The 12,471-nt window shown below is 40.3% G+C and overlaps 1 protein-coding gene across 3 annotated transcripts in view; it reads right to left on the bottom strand.

Annotated features, from left to right (window-relative positions):
- Positions 1-6,315: 6,315 nt before the first annotated feature.
- Positions 6,316-12,471, bottom strand: part of KAT6A (lysine acetyltransferase 6A) — a 116,525-nt gene continuing 110,369 nt past the window's right edge. For all 3 annotated transcript variants that reach the window (XM_064272781.1, XM_064272782.1, XM_064272783.1), the window contains one exon: positions 6,316-10,884. In XM_064272781.1, coding sequence (XP_064128851.1) covers positions 8,201-10,884 — 2,684 coding nt within the window. In that variant the 3' untranslated portion in view covers positions 6,316-8,200. The remainder of the gene's footprint in view (positions 10,885-12,471) is intronic.

The raw sequence follows: 12,471 nt of genomic DNA, 5'->3' as shown, positions 1-12,471 counted from the left end.
GTCTAGAAGACCAGTCCAGGCTCTACTTCCTTGGTGATAGTGAGACCCTCTTTCTGCTCTGGAATTGGCTCTTTTTAATTCTAGCAGGATGACAAAACTGACCGGGCCACAATTACCTTATCTGCACAGTCTCACCCAATCACTTGGGTGAGAGTTACGAGACCATGGCGAGAAAGGTCACACAAAAGCAATACATAGCACTGCAGCATGTACATGAGACGATTGAAAATACCATGGCTGGGGTCAGTCTCACCTTAGTCATCAAGGTGACATCTTTGTGTTTCAATACTTTGAAGAGCTCTTTTGCAGCAGATTTGCCCAGTGCAATACATCCTTTTATTTCTTGACTGCTGCTTCCATGGGCGTTGATTGTGGATCCAAGTAAAATGAAATCCTTGACATCTTCAATCTTTTCTGTTTATAATGATGTTGTTTATTTGTCTAATTGTGAGGATTTTTGCTTTCTCTGTGTTGAGGTGTAATCCAGAAAGTGCTTCAAGTCCTCTTCACTTTCAGCAAGCAAGGTTGTGTCATCTGCATATCACAGGTTGTTAGTGAGTCTTCCTCCAATCCTGATGCCATGTTCTCCGTCATACAGTCCAGCTTCTTGGATTATTTGCTCAGCATACAGATTGAGTAAGCACAGTGAAAGGATACAACCCTGACATAAACCTTTCCTGATTTGAAACCATGCAGTTTCCCCTTGCTCTGTTTGAATGACTGTCTCTTGGTCTATGCACAGGTTCCTCATGAGCACAATTAAGTGTTCTGGAATTCCCATTCTTTGCAATGCTATCCATAATTTGCTATGATTCAATTGAATGACTTTACATAGTCAATAAAACACAGATAAACATCTTTCTGGTATTCTCCGCTTGCAGCCAGGATCCATCTGACATCAGCAATGATATCCTTCGTTCCACGGCCTCTTCTGAATCTGGTTGAATTTCTGGCAGTTCCCTGTCAACGTACTTCCACAACTATTTTTAAGTGATCTTCAGCAAAATTTTGCTTGCACGTGATATTAATGACATTGTTGGATAATTTCTGTATTTGGTTACATCACCTTTCTTCGGAATGGGCACGAATATGGTTCTTTTCCAGTCGGTCGGCCAGGGAGCTGTCTTCAAAATTTCTTGGCAGAGATGAGCGAACACTTCCGGCATTGCATCCATTTGTTGAAACATCTCAATTGGTATTCCGTCAATTCCTAGAGCCTCGTTTTTGGCCGATGCCTTCAGTGCGGCATGGACTTCTTCCTTCAATACCATTGGTTCTTGATCATATACTACCTCCTGAAATGGTTGAACCTGGACCAATTCTTTTCGGTACAGTGACTCTGTGTATTCCTCCCATCTTCTTTCGATGCTTCCTTCATTGTTCAATATTTTGCCCATAGAATTCTTCAATATTGCAACTTGAGGCTTGAATTTTTTCTAGGACTATATGTAGGAGAAACGTCTGCAAATGTGCTTCAGGAGGCCCATACAGGGCTAAACATAACAAGATTATTTGTAATAGCCCAAACTAAAAACAATGTAAATACTTGTTTTTAAAATGTATAAATGTTGGTATCCAAAACCCCACTGCCATCGAGTCGATTCTGACTCATAGCAACCCTATAGGACAGAGTAGAACTGCCCCATAGAGTTTCCAAGGAGCACCTGGTAGATTTGAACTGCCGACCTCTTGGTTAGCAGCCGTTGCACTTAACCACTACACCAGGGTTTCCGCATGTTGGTACAGTCATAAACTATTATACAGCAATGAAAATGAGTGAACCACAGCTACACGCAACATCATGGATGAGTCTCACAAATGTGTTGAGGGAAGCAAGATGCAACACGTATGATTCCATTTATATTCAGCTCAAAAACAGGTCAAGAATGCATGGCTAGGTGGTAAAAATCTAAGGAAAATTTAAGAAACTATTTACTACTTAAGTCTCAATGGTGGTTACCTTTGGAGCAGAGGAAGATTGCAATGATAGAGGGGCCCTCAAGGTCAGCGTGGAGGACTTTGGGGCTGCTGGCAATGCTCTATTTTTGACTGGATTAATTTCTACAGAGGTATTCCCTTCACACAAATTCATTAAGCAGTACATGTTTTATGGACTCTTCCGTATGTGTTCTATGTTCACATTTTTTAAACGAGTTTTAAAAAATGCAAGGGAAAAATGTCCCTCTTATTCTCCAGAGATTTTCATACCCGCATGTGATGCCTGAAACTGCAGCAGAAGGCAACTTGGATGGGAGCTGGCTGAAGGCAAAGTCAATACACTAAGGAGGGTGGAGCAGAATGATGGAAGACAGACCACACTAGGGGAATCCCGGAAGAAATAACTCCACAAAAGCAAGCCGTAGTGGCTGATTTTGGTCTGTTTTGCTTTGTTTCCCTCTGAGTTTTTAAAAGAATTACTTCTTTGGCCTTCTAAAAAGTTTAAAACTTAAGTCAATTTGTTCCATATTCTACAAGATTCGGTTTTCAGATTTACAAGTGACAATCAACAACTCTTTGGGGATGTCAAGTTAGAAGTTTTAGACAATTCAAGTTACTTTCCCTAAACAGGAGCTAGACTTACTAAACATTTTGAGATCATGTAATTAATCTATTTTGCAAAAGGTACTTGGCTTTAGTAAAGCCTCATCGCTGACTCGTAGCCAATATACAAATGTTTTCATTTTCTTTGGAAAACTGTGATCAGATTCAACCATTCTGACATAATTGACAAATGCTTAACTAACCTTTTAAAAATAAAATTAAATCAACTAGTCAATTTTATTAAACATAATAAATCAATTAAACAATTAGAATTTGTACACGCGGCACAGCCTTGGTCCTAGCAAAAGAAGTTTTATGTGTAAATGTTTTTCTTCACTTTGTTAACAAGCGACTTTTAAACTCAGGATACCCATCTAAAGGTCTTAGATAAGATTTTCAAAAATACAAGACTCTGGGGCTCAAAAATCTTTTTAAAGCCATTTTAAATAATGTGAGAGGTAATTTGAATGGCTTGTGTCTTTCAACGTTAACCAGATGTCAATTTTGCAATGCATATTAACCCTAGTAGCCATATAGCTATGGAAGCCTTGTAGTTCTACACACTGAGCATAGGTGATTAGTTTATCTCAGTTCAGCCCACTTTTCTTTGCTTGGCTCAACTTTGTGCATGTATAAACTAAAAATGGTGGGTTAAATACATAGCCCAGAGAATGTTTAATACTTGCCTTTCAATGACTTTCAGAAATGAAATGTCTACTTAAAAAGGAGTTAAATGTTAAGGATTTTTTTCCTTGCTAACAAGAATGTATATTTCACACTCAAAGTTCGCTCACTAAATAGCTGCAGGAAAACAATTCCCTGTCTGTCCAGTGTTTAAAAGATCTTAAAGACCAAAGCCCATCATACCCCAGGGCTTTCCTTATCAAAGACAAAATTAAAGGTGCCATGATTTTCAGGCTTTATTGTCATCTGTATACCAATATTAGGCTCTTATTAATATAGTGAAGAATCTCCATTAAGCCCAATTTGTAGCTGCCACTCTGGAAAGAAAACCCACGGGTCTGTGTTACATTACGTAACCACACCAACTTACATAACCAAACCCATCCTGCCCCTTAACAGAAACGTATTAAAGGATGGGCTGGGTTTTTTCTTCTGAGGATTGCCTGCTTTTAACTGGATGACCATGCTCAAGAATTCCAGACATTTGCCAACATTAAAAATGTTACTCTGGATAGTCTTTTGAGTTTACAGGAACACTGCACTTGAATTTTTAGATTTCGTGAAAGTCAAATCAAGGATACAAAATATAGAGTCCTCCCCCCTCCCCCATTTGTCATAACCCTGCATACTCTGTTCTGGTAATTAGTTATTTTTGTCTCTTTTCCCTATCTCTCTCAATTATCATCATCGACCTATATCCTCCTGCCCATTATTAAAAGATTAGAGGAAGAAATATGACAAAAAACACCACGTATTGCCAAGACTGTAATCTGGAGACCCTGAGGTAGTAATTCTCACCTAAAATGCTACAATGTTAGCCTGACAAGACTCTGGTATTCAGCGAATATACACAGTTGACACCAGGCTACAAGGGAAGTCAAGACCCCACCTGAGATGCTCAGGGGCTTTAAAAGAATGTGATTCCTGGTACTTTAGTTACTGTGTATGTGCCAATAGATGGCAACATTGGAAGACCTGGGCTTCTCAACTCACATACACATTAATCAAGGGTAACATCACTTTCCTGCATATCTATCTTCTAATAGAGTGAAAAGGCCAGAGGGTAGACAATACTCAGAGATCACTCACGAGTTGTCTGTAAATGGAATTATATGATTCAAATTATATTTTAAATGTAATACATAGTGAGGAGTAACAGAAGAAATCTATAATATTCTTTGGTCACATTATCTTAGAAAAATCAGAATTGCGTTATGTTGAATTCACTTAAAGCAAATACTCTGCAATAGCAAAGGCAAGAAGTATGTTTTTGAGATAACCCACTAATAATTGCATAGTACAACAGGGTCTGTGCCCAAAACCAACCAACCACCTTTCTGGTAACGACAGGACTATAATAGTGTCTAAATTACAACATGAGGTTTCGAATCAATGTTTTAGACACTATTCACGTATACTTCCTTAACTCAGTGGGAAAGTGCAGCTAAAATCACAGAGGGGGCCACGAAAACCTGTACCTATCTCATCCCTACCCCCAAAAATCTAACGTCAATTCCCTAAAGCTAAATCTAATTTCCTGGAATCTGTCACCCAAAACTCTAAATGATGAGCGGCACGTAGGGTAAGAGAAACGCCAAGTGAGACCATCAATGTTCAGGACCTTGATTTCCGGCAAAAGGAGGATGGCAAATTTTCCTACATTACATAATCAGGTAAAACTAGGTAAGAAACAAACAATGCTTTCATCTTTCCTTTAAAAACATTGGGTTACATTATCAAATAAGATTAATAAAAATTATTCCTCCAAGTCTAGGAGCTACTTGTTATTGCAACTGTATTTCCTTGCCTTGGTTGAGTGAATCACAACCCCTTTCGGTTGTAATTATAATCCCCCCCCCCGCCCCCAAAAACCCAAAGCTAGCTTATTATACATTATTTCCTTTGGGGAAGGAAAAACCATCTATGTAATCGGTATTTAAATACAAATGTGAATGAAAATCTAAATCTCAAAGACCATGAACTTAATGCCTGGTATACAAGGATGAAAGTGAAGACCGGTATTTATACAGGTCTCCACATGGAGCCCTGGTGGCACACTGGGTAAGAGCCCAGCTGCTAACCAAAAAGGTTGGCAGTCTGAATCCACCAGCTGCTACTTGCAAACCCTATGGGGCAGTTCTACTCTGTCACTATGAGTTGGAATCGACTAGATGGCAATGAGTTTGTTTGTTTGTTTGTTTTTCCTGGTGTGTAGAGAAGGAATTCAAAGACTTTGGAGAATCTGGAAGAGAGAAAAATTCCACAGGCAAGACAGACATCCAAAATGGCTCAACATAATTTATTTTTTTTTTTATGTTAAAATGTACAGAGTTCTTTTGAAAGTACTTGCTAGAAAGGGGGAAAAAAGTGATATTACATACAATAGGAGAGGAAGGGAGGCCAGCTGGCCCAGGAGCGCATGACATGGAGAAATACAAAGGCATCTAGGCACCCCTTCCCCTTAGCTTACAAGTCACCATGAACAAAGTACAAAGAGGTTACAAAACAGGAAAAGCAAATATAAACAGACAGGAATAGACTTAGCTTCATTTGTACATGCGGCTTTTAGAGGCATCTGGAGCTCTATTCACACACTCTAGAGATCTCTTTAAAGAGAATTTTTCTTTCTTAAAATAGTTTTTAATATTCTACAACAAAGATAAAAAATTTTAAAGATGGAATGAAATGAAAAAGCTCTTATTTTAAAAGGCATCAAAGTCACTAACAGTGTTTTTAAATTTCTTTTTTAGAAGATTACCCAAGTTATCTTGCTAAAAATACATTTTTTTTTTTTTTAAACAGAAGTGAAAAAATGACAGGTACCAATATTACTGTGTTGGATAATTTCTTTTATAATATAGAAAAGAACGTTTTCTCTACAATAGTTCTACAGTCACAAACAGGCTTGTGGAAAAGGGAGCTGCCCGATTGAAATTTTTTTTGTTTTTGTTTTTTAAAGAAACAAACAAAACCAAACACAACCGCAAACCAACAGAAACTGAATTCACGGCCCTCATTTCAACAGCTTCTCCTTCTGCCTTGACCCCCCCCCTCCCAATATACCTCCCTCCCCACCCCACCCATCCCCACCCCAACCAGGAAGCAATGACGTAGCTGAAGATGTAGGGAGAGGGCAGCACAGTGCATTTTCTACATAGATGACTGGGAACTGGAATAGTATATACAGAGAAACTGGGTCCTACACAGCCTTGCACATGCTCAGACTTGATAGCGGTAAGATGTGGAATTCTGCCTTTTTCTATCTAACACACTTAATTGAGAAAGTCAATTGAAGTGTATAAAAAAAACCAACAAACCTGTGCATTTGAAAAAATTTAATGCCTAATTAGTAGTTTAAAAATTTATCTATATAAAATGTACAAATAAAGGAGAGAATTTAATGCTTACAGGTATTTCTTTAAGCAGTACTTCCCCCTTTTGGATATTTGACTGCACATACCAAGTGGTATAATAGTTTCCATCTCCTAATGATGGATTATATATATATATATATATGTTTTTACCTATCCCTGGAGCCTGTAACAGGAAGAGAATGGGAGAACTGGTTGCGCAAGAGAAAAGAGAATGGAGCTGGGAGCAACATATGAACCTGCTGGAACCCTGCTGTCCAGATGCGCCATGCTATGCTGGTGGTCTGTCGATCCCTCCTCTCGTTAGCCACTCACAGGAGAGGGGCTGCTACGCTCTGATTCACAAGGGACGAACTCAGAATCTCAAGACAACTGAAAACTAGAGGTATATGTATCATTGAAGTAGCTATTAAAAATCACACCATAAACTCCCTTACAACACACATTCTGTGTCCTCTCTTCCAACCTAAAATAAACAGTGTCAAAGGTTTGTCAGGTATTTTTCAAATCACTGAAACGTACAGTCGTCCAACAACACTTTACGAAAAAAATGTAAGAGGCAAATCACTGGGAACTGCTGTTTGAGTTTAATCAGAGTCAAAGGCTCAAGATTCAAAGACCCTTAGCATTTCAAAGTACATACTAAAAACAAGAGGCTGAGTGGAATATGTGCGTTATGGCTGATTCACCAGGTGGTAAAAAACAAAGAGGTTAATTTCCTCTTTTTGATTGTTAATTGACCATCTCTACTCCTCCAAGGGCTGGATTAGGATTGCAAACAGCTTTCCTCTGAGATTCTGCTGTTAATTGAGACTTACAGTATTTTTGTGTCTCTGAGTGCTGAGCAGGAATAATTTCTAAAAAATTATATTACACTTGATTTAAGAAAAACAAACACTTCAATGAAGTCCATTTATAAAGAAACATTCTTGGGGAAAGGTTTCAAGAGGTGTGTGTGTATAGGGAGTGGAGGGGATTTTAAAAGGAGAAGCATTTTCCTGCCTCACTTTATTAATAATAATAATAATAACAATATTAACAATAATAATAAGTTTAAGGAGCTTGGGTTGTTCTCCATGTCCCCGTCCGAGTCTCCCGTAAGTGCCTCCTGCTGGAATGAAGTAGGAAATGAAAGGTTAGGTCTGGAGGAAAGGGTCTGCTTAACCCTCGAGATGTATATATAACATTTAAAAATGACAACATTGGGAGCTGCAAACAGTGAGGGGGAAACATACATTTTAAAATAAAATAAAGATAATTCACCTTTACACAAATTTTGTCCATGTGGTGTGTAAAGAAAGTAAGGCTCTTTTTAATTATGAAAAGATTTTGTGCATGTTTCCCCTATCCCCGAATCCATTTTTAGATGAGTTCTACTGTAAAATGCTTCAAGATTGAGAAGAAAATCAAAACCCAGAACAAAATGAACCCAAAAAAAGAGAAGACCAGGTTTTCTACAAAATAAAAGAAACCAAAGAAAAATTCCTCTAAGTCTACAGCAATATCTTAACTGGAAAAAAAGGTCCATTTTTCTCTGGTTTGTCAGTATAAAAGGTTCCTTTATTTATATATATTTTAAGTTTTTACTCGCAAGTTCATCTTGCTCATCTTCTCATGTAAGGTCCATTGAGTGACTGCTTGGGCACGCCAGCAGCATTCATGTAGCTGTGATGGGAGGGGCCAGTGTACATCATGTTTCCATGAGGGTTTGGCTGCATAGGCTGCTGGGTATAGGCCTGGCTCCCCATCATTCCCATCTGCATCTGCATAGGATACTGTGCTGTCTGGTTCATGTAGGCAGGGTTACTATGGTAACTGCTGTTCATCATGGGCTGTGTCATTCGATAGCTGTTCATGGCATTCAAGGTGTTCATATTCATGGAATTGACATTATAGGTAGGGGTCGGCATTAAGTTAACCCCCATGTTCATGCCACGCTGAACAGCCAGTGCACGAGGGCCAGTCTGCATGGCAACCGCTGGTGGGCTGCGGCCATACAGCTGCTGTTGGTGAGCAGCTGCAGATGGCAGTGGTGCGGATTTGGAGCGAATGGAAATGTGCCCCTTGACGGGCATTTGCCCTTGCAACCTCTGAGTGTGAGGAATGCCAATGTTGGTGGCAGACATGTTGCACTGGAGCAGAGGTGACGTGAGGTTCATGGTGGTAGATGCCAAGTTTGGGGGCGGTGTCATGGTGGCTTGTGCTTGAGGGGTCCCAGCTAATGGATGAGATGGAGCTAGCTGAGCCAGTCCTGTATTAGACAGAGAAACACTGGTTGCATAGGAAGTCACGGCAGGAGAATGGCTATAAGGCATGGCATGAGGGTCCATAATGGTGTTAGTCAGCTGCTGCAACTTGGCTAAACTGAAGGTGGCTGACGGTTGAGAGTAGCTGCCGGCACCAAAATCCCCTGGGATCCTCTCATAGATACTTATGTTCCCAGTGCTTCCAGACTCCGGTATCTCCATGATCATAGGCGCTGGGGTGAAACTATTATTCATACTGCACTGTGACAGGGGGGGCTGCTGCTGGGGCGGGGGCGGGGGCTGAGGCTGCTGGGGCTGAGGTGGCTGCGGCTGCTGCGGCGGCTGCGGCGGCTGCTGTGGCGGCGGCTGCGGCGGCGGCTGCTGGGGTGGTGGGGGCTGTGGTGCTGGTTGTTGCTGCTGCTGCTGCTGCTGCTGCGGTGGGGGCGGCGGTGGCTGCTGGTTACTTGGAGGCCTCTCCACCACACAGCTCTGAGGTGACTTGATGTTGCAGTTGGCAGCAGGCTGGACGGTGCTCTGCTGCATCATGCTGCAGCTGTTGCCCATGTTTGCCATCTGCTGAGTGACAACACAACTGTTCTGGGTGAGGCTGCTGGAGGATGACAGCCCACCGTAGGAGCAGCTGCTCTGAGAAGAGTTATTGCCACAAATGCTGCCCCCCATTGTGGAATCGTAACTGCTGGGGTTCTCATAGTTTTCTGTGGTGCTCTCAATGCTGCCCAGGTCACTGAAGCCACTGTCCACCACCTGCTGAGAGTGGTCTGATACAGAAGGCACATCCATCATGGGGCTGGTCTCCATGTTCTGCATAGAGGGTGCGGACAGGGATCCTTGTTCCGGGCTGATCTGGGTGTAACCACTCTCAAGGGCAGGCACGTTGGGACTGCTGACCGAACGGACTGACTGGCTGGGATGAGACTGAACAGAGGATATTGGGCTATTATGATCTGAAGCCTGGCAGTCTTCAACCATTGATATCTGAGGGTCTTCATCAGCCTGAGTGTAACTCTGCAGGGTCTGACAAGCTGCCAGAGTCTCTTCACAGTCCTGGTAGGCTCCCTCGTGCTCACTGCTTTCTTCTTGAGTCAAAGACTGCACCGCCTGCACAGTTTCCAGATCCAGTTCACTATGAGGAATCTCTTCTTCCTCCTTTAACTCAATTAATTCTTCTTTAGTGTTTGACTCTTCTTCAGGATCATCCTCCGAGCCTGGCATGTGCTCTGATACCACGGATGTTTCATGGGAAGTCTGTTCCTCTTCGGAATCTGGTTCTGTTTCATCTTTATCCTTTCCGTTCTCCCTACTGTTCTGCATATTAGTATCTAAAAAAGCTTCTTGCCTACTAAGCTCCTCCTTGACATCTTCTGTAACAGACTGCTCCTCTAGCTCCTTTTTCTTTGTAGATTCCAGGTGACCATCATCTTCATCATCAGCATCATGGTCTTCATTCCGGTTTGTCTCTACAGCCACTTCATCTTCTTCCTCTTGCTCCTGTTCTTCCAGTTCCTGCTGCTCTTCCTCTGATTGCCTCTGCTCTTCTAAAACTCGGGGTTTCTCTTCTTCCTCTTCCACCTCAGGCTCCTTAGCTTCTGTCTCAGGACTATTGCTGCTATCCACTGGAGATGCTGCTCTAACTTCACTGCTGGTCGTATCCTCCTCTTCTCCCTCTTCAGCCTCCTCTGCTTCCACACGCATCTCCTCTTCCTTCCTTTCTTCGGTTAAGGGCAAGTCTTCTTTTGGTTCAATAGTTTCTTCATTCTCTTGAATTTTCAGTTTACGTCCAGGTTTAGGAACGGGGACAACGGGCTCAACAATGTACTCTTGAGTAGAAACTGGTATAATTTCCCGATTCAACTTAAATCCTGGTTTGCGACCAGGTCTTTTCTTCCAGTGGACCGGTTTGCGGCTCTTGCCTTTTGGCCATCCCTTTTTCTTTTTCAGAGGTGTGGATGTATCTGGCTCAAGTGAAGAGTCCTTTACGTCGCATTTTCGCAAGAGAGATACTGGCTTCAAGATAGGAGTGTCTGTAAAATAATAAAGACAAGTTACAAGATTTTATATTTTCTAATGCCCGTTTCTGAGCTCAGCATGGACAACAGAAATGATTTTATCATCACAAATTCCTGATTAATTTCACTGTAAAGATAAGAAATCTAAAGGATAAACCTAATTTTCTAAAGGCACGAGGAGAATGATGTGGCAGTCTGCTTCCATGAAAATTTACAGCCTTGGAAACCCAATGGGGCAGTACTACTTTGTCCTATAGGGTTGCTATGAGTTGGAATCTACTCAATGGCAGTGGGTTTGGTTTGAGTTTTTGGTTCTAAAGTCACACAGTGAACTGGCAGAACAATGAACAATTCCTCGTCAATACTCTATTACCATCCACTAGTTAAAAGCAGTTCAGGTTTATCATCACCAGTTGTGTGGCCTCGGGAGTTACTCTTTCAGTTTCCTCATTTATAAAACGGAGAGTACCAACATGCTATGCAGATTAAGTTAATCGGTATAAAACACTTGCGCAGTGGCTGACACACAGAAGCACTTAATAGAGCTAAATATTAAGAAGAGATACATATAAATTACATTAATAAAAATTGCAATAATTTTTATTACACATTAATATTATAGATCATTAAAACTCATTCCGTGAGTACAGACTCTGAATAAAAACTATTAGAACCATTTCCATCTGGAGCTCATTTCTTTAAGAGGTCCCAAACATCTTCTTCTGAAGGATTCTACGTATAGACTAACATTAAAGCATATCAGTTATTTACTAGTTGAATGAAGGGAAAAGGACTCAGTCTCTCTGGGATCAGGTATATTAGCCTTTCAACCTAACATTTTCTGATTTTACTTCACAGTAAGCTACAAAAAATAATGAATTTATTAGAACTTACAGATATAAAATCAAATAAATGACAATGTAGTGTGTGTATCTCTTAGACAAAGAAGTTATCCTTTCTGCAAGTCATATTTTACTATAAGCTTTATAAAGATGCAAATAATAAGTAGGAAATAGTACCCTTCCAAGTTGTCTCTACTGTGTAAGTTACAAATCAGCTCATTTTTTTTAATGTGTATGTGGTTTATATTGTTTTCCTTAGTTTCCACAAACTCATTTTAAAAAAACTAAAAAGTTATATATTATCTTTTATATTATCTGTTTTCCTTATATTTATATTATATAATTATAATATATATATTATATTTATATTATCTGTTTTCCTTAGTTTCCACAAACTCATTACTTCGTGTAATTTCATGAGCCAATTACTCAAACCCATGACTGAGCAATTTAATGTGAACAATTTCTCAATCAATGTTGTATTTTATGAGAACAGTCCTGCAAGGCATTTAGTCCTGGATAATACTGACCTGAAGAAAATGGTAAAGCCCCAATGGCAACATTTTATGAGAAATAAATTTGATTTTAGCATTATTTTTCTCCCATTACCTCTTTTTTTTTTTTTTTTTTTTTCAATTACATCTTTATTGTGTTTTCAATGAAGGTTCATACAGCGATCTAGGTTCCCATTCAATAATTTCTCTACAAGTTGTTCAGTGACATCATATTCTTCACAGTGCACGGACATTTATGTTGTAGT

Source organism: Loxodonta africana, chromosome 19 (genome assembly GCF_030014295.1).
Source record: "Loxodonta africana isolate mLoxAfr1 chromosome 19, mLoxAfr1.hap2, whole genome shotgun sequence".
NCBI lineage: Eukaryota > Metazoa > Chordata > Mammalia > Proboscidea > Elephantidae > Loxodonta > Loxodonta africana.
The sequence above is the reverse complement of the archived record's forward strand: the minus strand, read 5'-3'. Positions and strand labels throughout refer to the sequence as shown.